The sequence below is a fragment of the Rhea pennata genome, chromosome 5 (genome assembly GCF_028389875.1).
Source record: "Rhea pennata isolate bPtePen1 chromosome 5, bPtePen1.pri, whole genome shotgun sequence".
Lineage (NCBI taxonomy): Eukaryota > Metazoa > Chordata > Aves > Rheiformes > Rheidae > Rhea > Rhea pennata.
In genome coordinates this window covers 48,161,593-48,180,282 of record NC_084667.1, presented here as the reverse complement: position 1 = coordinate 48,180,282, position 18,690 = coordinate 48,161,593, and the positions used below count along the sequence as shown (strand labels likewise).

Genomic DNA, 18,690 nt, shown 5'->3' with positions numbered 1-18,690 from the left:
ATCCCTCTCAGTACACAATGCATTATATTGGTTTCTCAGCAAGATAAATGAAATCTTCATGAAATTGTTTCTTTTGCTTTGTTTTTGTGAAAAGAATTCAGAGTCTTCAAGGCAAAAGTAAGTCTGTCTTAAACCTATTTTTGTTTTGTTTTTATAATTTTGCTGTACTGAAGTACAGAAATAGTGCAGAATATGTTATACATAAATCAGACTTGATGCTTTTATTTAAAGAACATTACCTTTCTGGTTACTTAGATCTGACAGTGTCCAGAAATGTAATAAAATTCTTATCTAAAAATTTGGGAGACAAAATGTTCCATCAGCCAAGTCCAGTTGAGAGCTGAATATGTTCATTACTCTAATTGTCTGTCTTCATCATGCTCATCTTAGTGTCTTAGTTTCCTCGTGCATAATTTAAATTATAGGTAGGTGCAAGGTAAGGTATAGGTAAGTTAAATTTAAGATAAGAACATTTTTTGTTAGGTATACAGGATGGCCTAATACATTTAAAACTTACATGATTGAATGTTAAATCAAATGCCTGCTGTTTGAAACTGAAGACCATATATTTTTTTTTCCTTTGAAGGACTAAGAACTGAATAAATTATCTGAATAGGAAAGAACAGTGAAATGCCTCACTGTAGATCTTTGGGTTTTTGTTTGTTTGTTTGTTTGTTTGTTTTTTGTTTTGCTTATTGGAACTTGAGTTTGATATAGCCAGCTAGCTTATTCTCTATCTTCAAAATGTGGAATATGGAACTTGGAAAGATCACATTCTTATTTATGTATAAAAACTGGATTTTTTTTTTCCTATACCTATAAATGAATGTTTGTTTAATTTTAGATTTTATGTATATCACATGCAAGTACATATACCCAGACAGCTTGTACATCACTGGCTCAAGCCAGGTGTAAGAGAGGCTGCCATCACAGAAGCTTCTCCCCAAAATAATACTCAGTTCAATCTGCAGCAAACTTTCCCCAAGGTCTCTGCACAGCTGTGTTAGTGTTTCTGTAACACAGTGCTCCCTGCTATTCAGTCAGTTTCTTGGCAATCTGCTTCGGCAATAATGCCCTAAGCATTGACTAATTGACCAATGTCCATTTATTTATTTATTTATTTATTTATTTATTTATTCTTAATCATTTTGTTTTACTACCTGCTGGCTGATAGCACTGCAAATGCGTGTTGGCACAGTGACAGCTGACTATTCCCTTTGAGCCATTCCAAGCACCCTGAAACCAGGGACTAGGGTCATCCTTTCTATGTTCTTTCTTTGGCAGAGAATTAACATGAAATTCAATATATAATACCACATATTTGTCAATATCTCAAATTCTTCATAGTTGGGCATTAGTATCAGATTAAAAAATCAGCACCTCCTGGAAGCCCCACAACAGTATTTGGATTAACTCTTTCTGCAGTATTTGATACTCTTAAATGCAACTTCTCTGTGTTCCTGTGGCTGATATTCAGGCCTGAAATGGCTTCTCCTTTTCCTTCCTCAGCAAAATCCCTTGATTGTAATAAAAGGCAAGTCATTTGCTGTACCCAGCTGGGATTTCCCCAGCCTGGCTCCATGTACCATTGCACTATTTACATGATCTCATGTAAATACATGGCAATGTGTCTTGGATGCCTTTTCTGAAATGCACCGAGATACCTGCCGTCTCACAGGCACAGCTGACTATACTGAAGGGACGCTACAGTACCATAAAAGAGAGGAGTAGCAGATACTCACTGAAACCAGTCAATGCCAAAATGCTGGTAGTTAGCAGAATATTTTGAATTTTATTTTCAGGAAATGGGTTCACTCCTTTGCATGAAGGGTAAGAAAGCTTTTGTGTTCTGTTCAAATTCCAAGTGAACCCAGAAGATGAGTTAGCAACTCTGAGGGACTGTCATTTTACTGTCCCTTTGTTCTAGGTATGGTCTTGCTGACAGAGATATTCCACAATGTTGTTTCTTTCTTTTCTTTTTTTTTTTTTCTTTTTCCCTCCCTGAAACATGTTTTGTTCTTACTAACACCATTGTGTTTTCTCATACACTCTGTTCCAGATCAGGCTAGTTTAGCACACACTGTAATTCATGTTTTGATGATTATAGAGAAATGCAATTAGACCAATGCCTGAGATAATACTGTGATGCAAACATGTTTTTTTGAATTGTGTGTGAATTTGACTTGTTGAGAAATCTTTCTATGCTGCTTAAATAAGCTATTTTTTATATCAGTACATCAGGAATTGGGTCCCTTTAAATACAAGCTTTGCTCAAGCATGCCTTTTTCAGAGTTGCTTTTCACTCTTTTGACACAGGGAGTTTTCATGCTATAAACACACAGAATCATCAAGTCTAATGGGCCTATATTTAGAGCATCTAAAATAGAAAGTGATAACAAACAAGGTATTTGTGGATTGCCCTGAAAGACTGCAGTGTCCTGGCATCATACAAAGTTGTATAATCTCAAATGGCTATCCAAACACTAGAAATGAGGAAAGATCAATTGGATCATTCAAGGAAATTTTCTGCCAGGGCAGGCGTATTTCCTTTGATACCTCTTCCAGTTTGTTCTATTTTGTTCAACTTCAAATAATCAACCAGAACTTCCTCAAAATGAGAGACAGCTGCATATTTTACAATTCCATTTATACATAGTCCTCAAACAGTGTCTCTCTTCTAGCGAGAATCCCCTTTTAAAGTCTGTTCCTTTGAAAGGTGCTGATACAGCTTGGAAGTTATAGCTTTAAAGTAAGGCAAAGACTCAAACAGAACACAATTTTCATACTTACTGTTCCTAATCTCCCTTTCCGTTCAACTTTCTGCTCAGAAAAGCTTCTTTGCTTTCTTTCAGGACTATGTCACCTCCTTAAAGGTCCATGTTTTTCTGCTGCTTTCACAGTTGGCTCTTCTGTTTTTCCCTCCATCTGAATCTGTTTTCCCATTCTGTGAGGCTCACAGCTCAGCTAAACAAATACCCATTATCTAGGTAGGCATACAACCTCCACTGAGGCATGTCTAGGTACCGATTCCCGTTTCTGACTTGTCTTGAATGTGACTACTGTTTTGAGTACTTGACTTCTTTCTCATAATTTTCTTAGTCCAAAATGAGTTTGGCTGGTACTATTCACTAAAATTCACTATTTTCAGTGAATTTGTTTGATCTAACTACTAGTATAAACGATAGTATGAATTCAGCTGTAATTTAGAAGATAACCCCTTTCATTTGTGTGACTGAAACTAGCCTTGAGGTGTAGGAAGAAATTTACTGGCTGTCCTTTCACTGATGGAAGCCTTGCCAGTTATACAGTGAACACTGTCTAAAGCAGGAATTTGTTGCAAGATAGACAGGCAATGCTAGAATAGTAGTATCTGGCAGAACAGGACTGCATTTCATGTAAGCCAGGATGTGCCTTTACTGGAAGAAGGCTTATCATCAAGCAAAATAGGCTAGTAAAGTTTTATGATTACTTACTTCCCTGTTTCTTTTGTCATTAGTCCTAGTAAAGAAAAAAGATGTGCACAGGCAGAGCTTTGCAACCTGTGTTCACCTGCTGCCAGGTTTATTTAGTGATACTGGACTGTAATGCCATAGGTGGTCCTAGGGTGATTGTAAAACACTATGCTTTCTACTTCAGTGACTGTAGCAGAGAGAGGAGATGGCTGAGGAAAAAAAAATACAGCTTGATAATCATCAGAACAATAAGTAAAGTAAAAGAAGTTCTGGGGGCTTTAGTGAATGGAGTACATCTGTCTAGTTTGTCTGTGCATGACTTGGACAAGAACATACTGATAAAAGCTTTCAAACCAGATGTGCAAATTGAGATGCTCTGTGGGAGCTTTCTTTTGAAAAAGGTGTCCCTTACATGATCCACTTTTTCAGGTTTGATAGAAGAAATCGCTTTTTTAACCCAGTTCCCATATTATGGAGTGTCATTCCTAGTGGCATTATTTGTGCAATAGGTGGCACTATTGCAAATTCACCATCCTGAACCTATATGAATTAAGCTCTCATGAGATAAAGCAAATAGGGGTCAGAGAAAGTTTGTGACAGGTGTAGTAATGGGATGTAGGAAAAAATCATAGATTTTAGAAATGCAAATGACCTGCTAAATAACTTTTCATTTTTTCTACTGTTTCAAGTGATTTTTTTTCTTCTCTAGTCTAGTTTTAAGGCATTGTTGGTCTATAAAGTTAGAGTAGTATTTGACAAAGACCGGTCTTTCTTTACCTAGTTCGAGTTGCAAAGCTGGCAGTTTGGAAAATTATTCTTATGATTTTAATGCAGTTATGCTTTGAATGCATCATGGGCCCCCAGTGAGCTTTATTTAAAAAGCCCTGAAATGCAAAGCTTCTCCTGCTTTCCTGATGTGACTGGAGATGTGAAATATCTCTGTCAAACATTTTGTCTGGTATCCTCCCTTAGTTTCTTCCCGTTAAATTACTTTTGATAACTACAAATTATATATAATTCCTATTCTTTTTCTGTGTTGCTGTTCTACAATGCCTTTCTATAATACTCAGGTTCTTGAGAGCACAAGGAATAGAGGAAGAGATACTGGAAGAAAATTGCACTATCAGCTTTTTCACCCCTCTAAATAGTATCTTATCTGGTAGCCTCTAGTTATGAGGCATTCAGAACTCATGAAGTGTTTCTAAAGCATGGCCTTAGCTGAAGAAAGAGAAAGCATTGCCTTCTGAACTCCCCAAATATCCTGATATTGTCTGCAAGCGAGGATCTTAGATGTTCTGTTTCTCATCTGGAAAATAGAGGAGCTTCTGTGACAGATAAATCATGATGTAAAGAAAACAGCAGCTGCTGACCTTTTGGATATTATCCTTGATACAAATCTTCCTGAGGGAGACGCTTATCACTTTTTTTTATCCACACATTACCTACGGGCTTTCTTTTCTTACTGTCACTAAATGTGGGCTTCCAGCATTTGTGGGGCATGGTTTTATGTTTGGCTGTTGAGTTTTGTGATCTAAAGAAAATATGGACATCTCTAAACATCTCAGCTCTAACGCTGGTTCTGTCACTGATTTGCAGTGTGGATTTAGACAGATGATTTATCATCTGTTGGAACAACTGGCATAGCTATTAGCCAGTGTGACTGGGTACTGTGCTCAGGGAGACTCTGACTGCTTTTCTGTCATCCAACATGCCAGATGGCCCTACTCTGCCTCCCTCTATCTCTAAAATTGCCATTTCTATCGTCAGCCCCAGGGGATGATAATATACTGGGCTGTATACACAGAGTGCTATCAAGGCTCTTGCTGCTGTTTGCTTGGAGTCATCTGTAACAGGCAAAGCCATTTCTGCCTCTGGAGAAGCCAGATGAGCCACTTGTGAGTGGCTTCAGTGTGGGTCCCTTGGAGCCCTAATTCTTCCCTATATATCAATAGCTTTCGTACAAACAAGTGACATGCACCAAATAATGACTGAACCTATTAGGGCAATGCTGAGATCAAGGAACTCCATATATTAGCACATCTGAGTCACAGAATAAATAAAACTGGGATATGTTCTAAAAGCTGGTGTAATCTGAAATTTTCTCAGGGGCAACTTGAGCTGGGGGACCTGTATACATGGGGAAAATATGATCTTCAATATAAAGAATGCAATATGTAAAATAATTTAACGTGATTGCTTTCCTCTCATCATCTCTGTCATTCATTAACTTAGGGATAGCTGCTGCAATGACTTTTCAGTAATAATAAAAAAATCTAGTTCCTTTATTTCATAAGGTTTCTTCCAAGGTTTTTTTCCCGTCATTTTTTTACCTGGTCATGTTTTCTTTTGGTTGTAGTACCCTGAGGTAGTTAGGATTGTCTCTTGTTGCTCCAGAACAGATTTCCAATTTGGAGTTTGTTTATTATTCAGGTCATGATGTGCTGATGGTCAGTGTTTTGTTACAGGCCAAGTTGAGAGGAAGAACCATGAGCTCTCACTCACTTGGAAATTTGCCCAAGGCAGCAATCATTCTGTAGTTCATGATGTTAGAATTGTTTTGTCTCTACAGGTTTGCCAAACAGACAAGATAAAAATTACATATTTTACCTTGAGACCTTCCTGGTATTAGTGAAACTTGTGATTGTTATAACAAAATCCATGGTCAGAAGGGTGACGATATTTCTTTGTATCTATTAATAGAGCGGGGGTAAACAAGAGAGGAGAGAGCAAACCTTGTCACAAAAAGAAGCGGCTATGAACTGGCTGTGAGTATATGTAGATTTGAAATCAGAAGATGCTTCTAGTTGTCAAAGCCATTCTATCGTTTTAAATGAAGCTGCTTCAGTTTTAAAAGAGAACTGGGAATAATTGTCACTTATTTGTCACTTTGTCACTGAATTACACATCTTGCTTTGAAACTGCGGTGTAAGGAAGGGAAACGTGAAGCAGAAGTTAATGGTAAGGGGGTTAACTGGGGTTAACATCTGGCTTTATCCTGTATTTGCTTTATAGTAGTTGAACACCTTCACAAAAATTTGGGGTTCCCTAATTTTTGATGACCAAGCTATGGTAAATAAGTTTTTTTTTCCTTCCCCCCCCCCCCCCCCCCCGCAATTCATCACCAAAGACTTAATCCACATAATAGCACAAACCCAGAAAAAAGCAAAATCCAGATACTTACATGAATTCTATTTATAAAGAGAGATGCAGTACTGGCATGGCCTAGGAATACTTTGTTCCAATAAAGGTTTTTACATCTCCTTTTGCATGCATTGACTACAGCATTGACTTTTGGCTTTAATCATAGATCAGTTAGAGTAGAGATGGACCATTTGCTTCTTCAGTACTTGTAGGCTCCAAAATCTATTTCTCTAGGAATAGCTATGGAAGTTTGGGAAGTCTGAAGGAGGAGAGAAAAAAATCCAAAATTCTCTTGCAGAGTATTCTCTGCATTTTTTAAACAGTTGATGCTGGTTGCTTTGCTAAGAAAAGGATTTGGGTTTTCCTACAAAGTCAAATGCATCTCCTAGGGATATGCACCTCTGTACTTGTTCAGCAAATTGCAGCACCATTTTGTTAACTGAAAGCATAGTGGAATTGGTGTCCTACTGGCTAAGCCTCCTTGGTTCACAGCTGGATTGTTTGGTTTGTTTTTTTACGGGGCATTCTGGAATGTGAAGAGTGGTAAAAGTAATTCAGGTTGAAGCTCTATAGCCTTTTCTGCTCAATCTGCAAAGGAATTAACTATACATCATTCACAATTCTGTAGAAGTGTCTACGTCAGGTTATTGGGTTAGAGTAGGCATTGTGAAAAGCTGAGAGAAATTCTCTCCTTTTAATATATATATTTTTTTCATCCTAACATATGCATCCTCAGATTGCCTCTGCTTTGAAAGTCTTTGATAGTACAATCTATTTAGGCTGACTTTTCTTTCTTTCAGGTTGCTTCTCTGAAAAGTTGTGGTAACTCTAATAATAAGTCAATTCAATCTCCATCATATACCAAACTAGGAAGTCTGTAGAAAATTCCAGCAGTGGAAAAGTCGTATAGTTAGAATGTGCCCTTAATGGTGCAATTTTTGGTGCTCTCTGATGCTTTCCTGGGCTCATATTCCTCACTGTCCATATTAAGATGCATGGTCACTGTATATACTATACAAATGAGGAGACTGACACAAGACTTCATCTACAAAGTAGATCTGGAATTCAGACTAAGGTGTAGTCATTCTTCATACTATGACATCAGTTTTAAAACTCGAGGGCAAATCAAATGGAACAGAACAAATAAAACTCTAAATCAGATATTCTAAACTATGACATTGAGTTGTTTAGTACTGAATGATTTTAGAAATTCTGCTTGTGCCAGGGCAGCAGAGTGAAAGAAGAAATCCATGGCCAAATAGTGGTAAAACTCTCCTACTTAATAGCACATCTGGTGATTCTTTTGTGGCTTTTTTCCTTAGATATTAAAAAAAAAAAAAAAAAGAAAAGAAAAAAAGCTCTACTGAAGTCTGTGTGCATTAAGCACATGATAAACTGTTTTCTTTTTTCATTTCATGTCATTCCATGCTCCAGCAGGACTTTTTCAGGAGAATGGGGCGAGGTCAGTATTCAGATGTTTAGGAAAAAAAGATGTAAGTTACAGATATTTAAACAAGACAAAAATAGGCAGCTTAATTGTTCACATGGGGAAAGCAAAATATCAAGGTCGTCTTCTTCCTCCCTCATATGAAGTCCCTCTGACTCTAAAGATCTGATTATTCTTTTTCTGCTAGCTTGTCTCTATGTTAAGCTTTGTCTGTGATTGCTATTAATAGAGCCTCTAATGGATTCTATGCAAGGCACGCAAAGGTACCTGCCCACGCGGCATGAATGCAGACTTCCTACCATGGGCACTGGGGCTCTAGTGCAGCTGTTTCTCCAACATTAGGGAATTAGTGGTACAAAGAGGAAAAGGGTATGTGAGGTGACTGACTGTGGGATGGCAATAAGTTCTGGAAGAACTGAATTGGGACAGGATCAATCTTCTTCTGGCAAATTGCACTTGACAGTCAGGACTGTCTTCATGAAATCATTTTCTCTTTGCAGAAAATTAGATATTTTATGTTACAGTCTGGTTGAAGAGGTCCAGTTTTCAGCTTGCAGACAATTAACTTGGATCCATAAATTCTCTGTCGGCTGTCAAGCTGTTTTGTGATATCAAGACTTGAGGTTTTCAGCTGTTTCACACAGCTTTTATTTGATGACCTGCCTGACTAATCTCTTTGTGGACGTAAAGAGAATAATATTGGAGCTAATTAATGATCTTCTTGCAGAAGATGCTTGAAGGGTAAATGCATTTAAATGTTGTTCTGCTCTGTGGAACTTGATGTTATCAATGTAGAGTAAAGAGATATCTCAGTAAAATATTTGTTCTTTTAAACCAACATGAAGTTTTGCCAGAAAAACATTAAATTAGGTGAGAGGCAATAGGCCAAGAGATGCCACTTATACACCATTAAAATAGCCAAGTCTGAGCTTGTTAGCAGTTTCAAGTACTTAGATACCATGGCAACAAGAACTTCGATATTTCAGATAATTAGGGAGAGAATTCTCACACTTCCCTAGGAGGAGGCAATAATCCTGTGAGAGTTATAAAGTGAGCTTCAAACCTGAGCCTGTCTTGGATGCTTGTCAAAGGACAGTTTCTCTCCCCAGACCTGACTTTCCAAGTTATCAGCCAGCAGTCGGACCCCTTTGTTAAGTGTCCCACTGATCCTAGCAGGTTCCCAGATCTATGTGAGGTTCATCCGATCAGAGTTCATCCTAATTAAACTTACCGCTTCTGTGAAAATGTTTACTGGGCTACAGCAAAATCATGCTCAATGTCATACGAGATTTAAAGAAGGCACTGATTTTTAACATTAAAATGTGAAATTCCATTCAAGCAGCAGAGTTGCAGCTAGCTGCCAGGGCATCTTTTGATACTTGAACTGCAATCTGAGTCTTGGACAACCCTATCTTTCAGATACTGTTTTCTAGATTATGATCCTGTACTTGGTGTAAGGCTTTTCCCTATGTCTGCCTTCCTCACACAGGCATGTTGATCTTGCTAATCAATTTGATAATCTTATTAACATGTAATTTTTCTGTTTATACTGTGTTTTGTTTTGTTTTGTTTTTAACTTTTTCATGGATAGACAAGAGTGCACATCTTTGCTGGTGAGAGTCAAAGCTTCCCAGTAGTAAATTTGTATGATACAAGTATTAGTTCTGCTTACAAAGTTGGTTGTAATTTCAGATCTGGCTATATACATTTTACTGATAATAAGAAATGCAGATTGTTGCTAGTTCTTCAGAGGGATCAGACATTGCAGGTAGCAAGAGGAATGAGGACATGTTGGGAATTGGATTAAATTAAATCATAATCAAAATTTGCTAGATTTGGGAGAATCCCCTCACAACCTGTTTCCCAAGATTATGTGAGCACAGATCTCTGAGTTAAGAATGAAACATAGTTTTCTGTGATTGATGAAAGCATCTAAGGGTCTTTAAACACCCTCATGTCAAAATAGTCAAAGAGTTGCTCTAATGTAGCCCTCCTCTGTACAGAGGTAGGTAACATTCCTCTCCCAAAGGCAGCAACATTTTGGCAGTACTGAGCCTGTGGTAATCAAAGTGTTTTAATATTCTATAATACTAGAATGGTGGCACTTCTTTTTCCATTTAATTTTCTAAAAGATGTAATTTAATCCTTTCTTATCTTAACAGCATTTGAAAAGAAAAGAAAGCACAAAGAGGTGTTTCTCTATACTGGCTCGTCTTCACTATACTGCGCTCCCATTCTGATTACTCTTCACAATCACTAAAAGAAGATGAGTAGCCTTTTGCAAATATGACATCTCTGACTGGTGTCATTGCTTCCCACCAATCTGAGTGGGTGTCCTTCAGTGATGACCTGCTCCTCCCTGTTAAACCACAAGGTAAGACACTTTTGATTTTTTTTTTTATCTTTTAAAATCTACTTTATTTAAATCAGATCAAATACTGTCATATACTTAGCATCACAGAGCCTGCCTTCTTAGAGGAAGCAATATGAGAAGAGATTTAATTATCTCCTGCTGCCCCTATGTAGTAGGAGAATTTGGGCAAAAAAAGGTAAAATGCTATCCTTATGTGAAGTATTTTTTTAAAAAAAATAGCTCCATTATAGGCCTTAGCTCTGTAATTGCTTGTAAAGGACAATGTCCAAAGGACCAGAAACGATGTTTCAGTTATTATCAAGTGCAAACCTAAGCCCACTGTTAGATTAAAATCTACATTAGGTGGTGGGAAACTTTGCACCTACATGGCATATTTTAGAGACTTCAGCAAAAGAAATGAAGTAATGGCAATTGCTACCATCTCTCCATTCTGTCTTTATTTTAGGTAGCACTGAGGAGCCTCTGGAAAAATATTTTTCTTCCTCAGACACCTCCTCAGAAGAGAACCATAAGGTGAATGGAGAGTTTCAGGACCTCTTCCACAACGATCTGAATGATGCAGTTGAGAAGCCCAAGGTGGATTCTGCTGTGCTTGGGAACCATGTGTCTCCCAGAGCTGATCTGTCATCATCTATCAGTGCTTGGGTTCAGTTTGAAGATGTGCCATGGACCAGTGCTTCACCAACCCACCCACAAGCAGGTAAGGCACACACAGGAGAATACTATTCCATTAATGCAACAGAATATAGTGAGGGCCTGGAAAACTTTTTCCTTGCTCTTTGATTTCCAAAGATTGAATTTGGTTAGTTTGCATTGTATTTTAACACAGTTAATATTATGAGAGCTCCAAAAAGGGCTCATAGTTTAGTTCTGACACTAGTCAGTGGATTGAACAGCGGTATAGACCCAATGTCTTGTCTTTTTGTAAACAAAACAAAAGGGTTCTGTGATTCATTCAACCTATGTCTTGTCTTTTGAGACTGCCAACAGGTGCATTCATGGAGAAAGAGTGTACTAAAGTTCTTAGTAGTGAGATTTCTTGTGTTTTTGTATGAACAGTCATCTGAGAAATTCTGGGCCATTTTCACTTCTGTAACCTGGAACTGAGAGAACACCATTTACTATTTACTTTGTGGTTGTTTCCTTTTTTAAATTCATCATAGTCCCCACATTGCTTCTGGCAGAGTTCCAAAGCTTGGTAGTAGGCCATGTCAGGAGAGAAGGTAGCCTTGTAGGGTTTCTCCCTGTGTTACTATTATGGGCTAAGTGTCTGTCCAGAGTGGTGATGCAGCTCTTGCTATTAAAGATTTCTAGTCTGTGCTATCCAAACAGAACCAGAGAACAAAACTGGGGAAACACTAGGAAAAACTCTGCAGATTCCAATGCATTTCCAAGGGCTGCTGTGTTGATGATCCAGGAATTCAGTGCTCTGCAAGCTAGCTTCTATCATGGCAGAGAAAATGAAAAAACATGATTGCATGAAGTGATAGGACAGTTCCACAGTATGCATGAATGGGAAAGTAGAGGAAAAAAAAATGGGTTTATGGAGGCTGATTGTCTTTCAAGAATAGCCAAAGACTCTTACCACTTGGGCCAAGTCTGAGCTCCTAACAGGGCACATGAGGCTCTTCCAGACTTGGAATAAATTTCCACCAGAGAACTCTGGTAGCATGAATCACTGGTATCTGTTCCATGCTCCACATGTATATCATACTGACATTCTTAGTATGGCAGAAGTTCTGGTAGTGTTTGATGATAGCTTTCTGGCAAAATAAATGGAAGAAAATTATGTGCTTAGACCAAGGACGAGTATGCTAATTTACATCAGTATTTTTTGCTGCCTATTGATGATATAATTTAGTAGCTTGAGAATTACAAAGATAGCAGAAGCTGACTCTAACTCCAAGATTGCATGTGCTTTTGTTCCACTGTAAAAGTTCTTTTGGATTTACTTTAGATATGTATACAAAGCCTTTGGGTTACATCTTCAGCCCATATTGACAGATATGGTTATATAAGCTTCTAGCTTTTCTTTGTGCACAGTGTTCATATGAAGTATTGAAAATTTTAATTGGGCTCATTTTTCTCAGCAAATGGTTAGTTCACTGATAAGGGCAATTTTGGTCATTTTGTTCCATTTGTTTGAAATATAGTCATCCAGCTCTTCCAGATGTGTCTCAAGTAAAGATTTTTTTATTATTATTATTTCTCATAGGATACTCTGGAAAAATCAACCAAAGGAAAAGTATGTTTGCTTTTTGCATGTTCAGATTGAACTTCACATAATAATTTCATTTCGTCACTTATAGCTATTTAAAGTAGTTTAAAGAGCTACAGTTTTACTGTTTACTGAGTCTGTCTAAATACTCCCTGTGATATCAAAAATATATCTATTAGAAAACTTGAGTTGGCAGGTTTGGGTTGGGTTTGGGCTTTTTGTTTTCCTTCTACTTTTTTTTTATAGGTGCTACAGGCTAGTCCGAATGAGACTGTGGTTAGAGCTTTGTGCAGAGGAAGGTGGGTGAATCCTGCAACATAAATTTTTATCTTAAGCTCTACATAAGACTGTCTCATCTTTATATTTATTTGTTGGCTATTCTCTTAGTTATAAATACTGATCCCTGTGACAAGAAGGACTAGTACTCGTAATTGTAAAACTGCAAATGTGAGGTGTACTACCTCTCTACTAGTTAGTTCCGTGATTAGGTAAAATTGTTTCTTGTGAAAATGATATGGACAAGAGTTCGTGCTCTTGTTCAGAGAGGTTCATAGAGGCACACACTTTTGTATGGTGCTGTTGGTTGCTTATTACACCATATTTCATTACTAAGCTTTTGGTCTTCTTGTTGACTGGAAAACATTAAGTGCGCTTGCTTCTTAAACAAGAAAACGTGTATTTTTTTTATGAAGCTAAACAAACATAACAAAAAGGCTTTCATAAAACTCATTCCACAGTCTATTACTTCATTCCTTTTCTTAAAGGGTGGCTTAGTCTGAATGGTCCATGCTCAGCAAAAGTAGTGCGTTAGTTTGTGTTCTTGCAGTCACACGGGAGACCAGGTTGTAGGCAAAACTTTTTGGATATCCAAAGTAACTGATCAGGGAAGACAAAGAAGACATTTCAAAAGCACTAGCATTTTAAGAAGACATCCTTTCTTGCCCTGTGTGGGCAAGTGATCTATGAGTGAGGGGTAGAGTGATCTGTGCCACTAGGGGGGACATCCATACTCTGTAACTTCTGGCATCTGAGAAGGATGTGTCCTCTAGCAAATCAGATCAGGAGCCTTGCTTTGTTAGGCTGTAAAAATACTTGCATGGGAGGCTATTTCCTCTCTGTTAGCTATATAACTAAGGAGACTTCTAAAATGCAGTGATGTGAATATCATTTACTTTAGAAGACTTATTTGTGGGCTAATCCTATGCCTATTCTAGAGCCCATCTTATAAATGGCCAGAAAAAGTGCAGCTGATAGCCTGTAAAGGGCAGGTCACAGAGCAGAGTGAATGACAGGGCTTTGTCTCTGGCTGTCTACCCTGGGGGGCTTTTGACAGCAAGAAGTAGGATAAACTTCGGCCTTGTTGTTTTCAATTAATTTGCAGGTCGCATCTTTCCTCTGTGGTCAGCCACAAAGAGATTTTTTTATTACAACCACCATACACTGACATGCTCTGTGGAAAGCCTGTGGTGACAGCGTTACTCATTTTCAGTGGAAAACAGCCCACGTAAGAACAATAGCAAATAGTTAATTATGGAGGAAGAGTGAAAATGCCAAGTATCAGCAGATGCATTGGAGAGAGAAGGAAGAAATATTTGAAATCTATTTTCTTTGTAGCCAGCTGTAAGGAGCAATGTCCTGAAGACTCAGCACCCTAGCCATGTTCCTGTCAAGGCTCCAACACTGGAAATGGCCTATGTGTCCTTCCACTCTGAAGCAGCTGCAGAGCTGACAAGACAATTACCCAGACTGATGACCAGGCTGCCTGAAAACATGTTTTGAAAATGGCTTGCAAAATGGTATTTCCAGAATGTCTTAAGAACACAGAGAACAAACTCTAGAAGAGAGAAATATTGTCTCCTTCAGACTTGAAGGCTACAATATTTTTGCACAGATTCCCTGGAAAATGATCATAATCTAAAAAAATAATACTTTAAAAAAGTGAATCCCATGTACTGGTTATCCTGTAGGAAATACGTTTACAAGAAAAGCAAGCCTTTGTTTTACTGGGGAAAGTGGAGACCTTATTGGAAAAGCAGAAATCAATGGGATTGATAGCCAGAGATAGGGCTGAAAACATGGACAAAGAATTTGGAAGGTAAGAAGAGAGGTTGAAGAGTGAAGCGCAGAAATGAGACACACATTTTGAGCCTCATGGAAGTTATCTTTACTCAGAACATTCTTGTAAACCCTTAATTCTACCAAATCCAGCCAGAGTAAATGCTAGCAAAAATCTTTCTTTCAAAATATTTCTACTTTTCAGGTTTATCAGCCGATGACTGACAGCTGCTAAATGATATGGATTTCTCCCTGGGAACCTGTAACTCTTAATCAAGGCCATAGATACATTTAGTCACAGAAATGATGCATTTGGATATCCTTTTCCCGATTCTCCTTTTCATGGAAAAAGAAGAAATTTGATTTTTCTCTTAGTTATTATCAGGCTAGCCTAAATTGTTGTTGCACAAATGAAAAATGAGGTTTTTAAAATTGCTTAAATGTTCCTATCAGGAATGTTACACAATCTGTAAATAATTGCAACCAAGAGGTAACATAACATTTGCATTTGTTATACAATGGGCCTTCATTTAGAAATCTAATATTCTACTAGCGTTAGCTGTGGTCTTGAATTCAATGAGGTATTCAGCAAAGCACCAAAATTAGAGCAGGGCAAGATCTATTACATCATCTGTTCCACCTCCCTCTTTCCCAAGAGCTTTGTCTAGTTTTAAATGGCTCAAGTAACTTGGACTCATACCATGTCCCTTGGGAGACTATCCCACAGTAAGGCAAAAATATCAGTTTAACTGTTTTGTGCTGTTCTGTCTGCAAATAGGAGGTATATGCCACACAAGAACTCAGTAAGTGAAAACTAGCCAAACTGTGGTGCTGTCCTAAAATCAGAAATATCTGAAGTGCTATGTGGTAGGAAAGGAAAGGAAGCAATGCTGATGATAAAAAGGTCTATTGGAATTCAGTGTGGGAAACAAGGAATAGGTCCCCAAAACACCAAAATGAATGAATGCTTAAAGATCAATCTGCATATTAAAAACCAATCCAACGTTCCATGAACAAATGCATCAATAAAATAAAATAAAATGCAAGTGGAGAGAAATACTTTTTCAATTTGGAAAACAATGAGTTGATTTGCAGTATCTATGCAAGTTACAGGATTTGCGTTTTGGGGACAACTCTGGAATTGGCTGTTCAACACAAACAGATTTCTGAGAATTCCTGCAACTGAAAGGCCTTGACTTTACATGTGGTGACATTAGAGGTTAAGTTCTAAAATACTAGGAAAAAACTCCCTCATTTAGGAATTCTGTTGCTGCAATTTTAAGAGGCTGGAAAGCAGCAGAAATACCTAAAGAGAAGCTTAAATATGTGTATATGTTTACTTCAGCTTGTTTTTTTTGAGATTGGTGGTAGTTATTTGACATGAGGCAAACTTTACTTTTACTAATTCTGAATTTCAGCACTGAGGAACCTAGAACAATGATTTACTATAGGGGACAAGTACAAAGCATATTTGGAAAAACTTAGCTCTTGCCACTGGTTCCTATGAGAAGCTCAAAAACTGAGCCCATCTTCCATGTCAAATAAAACATTCTATCTGCCAAAGAAATTTCAGGTGAAGTTTTAAGGCTGGCTTTTCAGATACTTCATGCCATGTTTAATAAAAGTGCTGAGGAAGGAACTGACAGATTATAGTCATATGCTTGTCATCATTTCTCTGTAGGCATTATATCTTTTACAAGACTAAGCACAACACAGTGCAAAATTACTGGGGAAAAAGGTGGGGTTTTGGTCTCATCACTCCACAGTTGTCACCATACATAATAAGGACTCACCTAACTTTCAGTTCCTCATCCTTAGGGATGACTCTACTTAAAAACAGCTCAGTACATTGGTCACAGCTGTGCAAATAGAAATAGATTAATGTCTACTTACCTGAGGGTAGCAGCATAACTAAATAAAATAAATTTACACTTCTAAACTGGTAAGGTAGGGAGCACTGTTTGCGTAGTCCCTCTATGCATATAGCAAGGTGGATATGTTTCCATAATGAGATGAAGGCCCATCACACTCTTTCTATGAGTTAAACTATGAGTAGATAGAGATAAATCCTCATTAATTTGCCATTATCTTCCAAAGTATCAGGCAATCTAATAAGAGTTGGATATTTTTACGTGCTGAGAAAGGAACCTCTGTATCACAGGTTACTCCATAAATGCAAGATTTGGGATGCGTTGAGATTTTTGTGGGCTTAGAGGAGAAACACAAATACACTAGTTTAAAAAACAGTTATTATGTTGAGATTAAATTAGAATTGGTCTCTACACCATTCCTTAATTCGGCAAAATTTTTTTTGTCTTTTTTTTACTTCCTCACTAGAATCACTCATTGCTTGTAACAGTCAAGTGATAATGTGGTCAAAGAGTATACAATAGAAATTTAGAGATGTGTACAATTGCTTTATCAGTTCTGGATGATGGTTAGGCAAGAGTTACTTTTTGTCACTTAAGTTTAGCCAGAGAGTAGGCAAAATTTTTGGCCCAAAGTGAGCAGAAATTTCATGCAGTTTATTCGTATTGGGGTGCTCTATCCTACATCTGCACCAGTTCAGAAATAAAAGCTATTTTTAGTTCGCATCAGTAGGTCAATTTCATTTTATTTTTGTACTATTACTCCTGTGTTAAGCCTTCCTAAGATGACTACTATATTTGAGTGGATGGCACAGATGGGGAATGCTTAATTTATATAATAAAGCTGCTTTATAAAAATCTATGATATAAGAACCTAACTGTGTTGCACAATACAGATATTCAGATCATGTTAGTAATGGCAAAAACACAGAATCTTCCTGCTCTGAAAAGCTGTAGTTGTCAGCAGTGTGAGATCCAAGGCAGATAGCTGAGTGGTTCTGATTTCATGCAGTTGAGGGTAAGTGGCAGTTGCTAGTTAAATTACTGTATGTTTCTTCTAAAATAACTATGTTTCTGTGGATATGGAATCTATGTTTACAGAGTCTCAGTACGATGACAGAGAATATCTTTAGAATAGTTGCAGTCTTCCACTTATGCAGAATTCCTCTGGTAAGTCCATCACTGATGCCTGTTTCTTTCCTGCATGCAGTGTCTCCATCAAGAGCACCCAGCTGGACTTCCCCCTCCTCTGACTCTTCTGAGAAACGAGCCCATGTCTCAGAGAGCAGCTGGACAACCAACTCTGAAGACGCTAGCAGCCCAAGCGTTGCTCCTTCCTACACAGATCTGCAGTCGATCAATACTGAGGACTTGACGAGTGGTGGAACATCTGCAGCAGATTCAGCTGGTAAGAGGGAAGGTTTTAAACTTATGTCTCTGTCTTTTTGATAATAGTCAGACTCACTCATCTTGGATCCACAAACAAATTGACAGATTAGTTGGACAATTCCCTCCCTGGTAAGCACACGTGGTTTTAACACACCTTTGATATTTGCAAACTCCTAGAATAAAAGTAAATGCAACTGCATACGTACTGCTGGAATTACCCGAGTGAAATGCTGGAGTATTTCTGTTTTCTGTGTGCCATATTAGCTGAAGCTGATCTTGGAACTGGTTCTCAGTATATTGTAGGAGTATTTGGCTGCCCATCCTAAACTTCTGGGCAGAAATGATCTTAGATTACCGATGTGTTTGGTTGAGGCAGTTCCAGCTCTGCATGCTTCTGTCTGTTTAATCAAGTGCCAAGCTACACATCCAGTGCTGTGGATATGCTCTTTCCACTCTACCTGCATTGTTACTGTAGAATAAGAGAAAGTGTAGGAGATGGCAGAGGGTGGTTCAGTAGCAGATTTTTGATCCTTTAAGGGTCACCTGGCCTTGTAGAGATCTATTCATGCCAGATGGTGTTGTGAGTGTGGAGGAATTTATTGCATGGCATTGTAGCTCCCTGTGCTTCATTTGTAGTCCAGAATTTCTGGAGCAGGAGAAATATAGCAGAGTGGTGGAATTAGTGTCACACAGAGCTGGGATGACCAAAGCACCCATGTGACAAAGCAGACTTCCATAGCGCATGA

At 38.0% G+C, this 18,690-nt stretch overlaps 1 protein-coding gene across 2 annotated transcripts in view; it reads left to right on the top strand.

Annotated features, from left to right (window-relative positions):
* Positions 1–18,690, top strand: part of STON2 (stonin 2) — an 80,148-nt gene that overhangs the window by 7,186 nt on the left and 54,272 nt on the right. Inside the window, exons 2-5 of one of the 2 annotated variants that reach the window (XM_062575925.1) lie at positions 6,153–6,217; positions 10,203–10,414; positions 10,860–11,114; positions 17,766–17,963. In XM_062575925.1, coding sequence (XP_062431909.1) covers positions 10,327–10,414; positions 10,860–11,114; positions 17,766–17,963 — 541 coding nt within the window. In that variant the 5' untranslated portion in view covers positions 6,153–6,217; positions 10,203–10,326. The remainder of the gene's footprint in view (positions 1–6,152; positions 6,218–10,202; positions 10,415–10,859; positions 11,115–17,765; positions 17,964–18,690) is intronic. The other variant, XM_062575926.1, reaches the window with a different exon arrangement.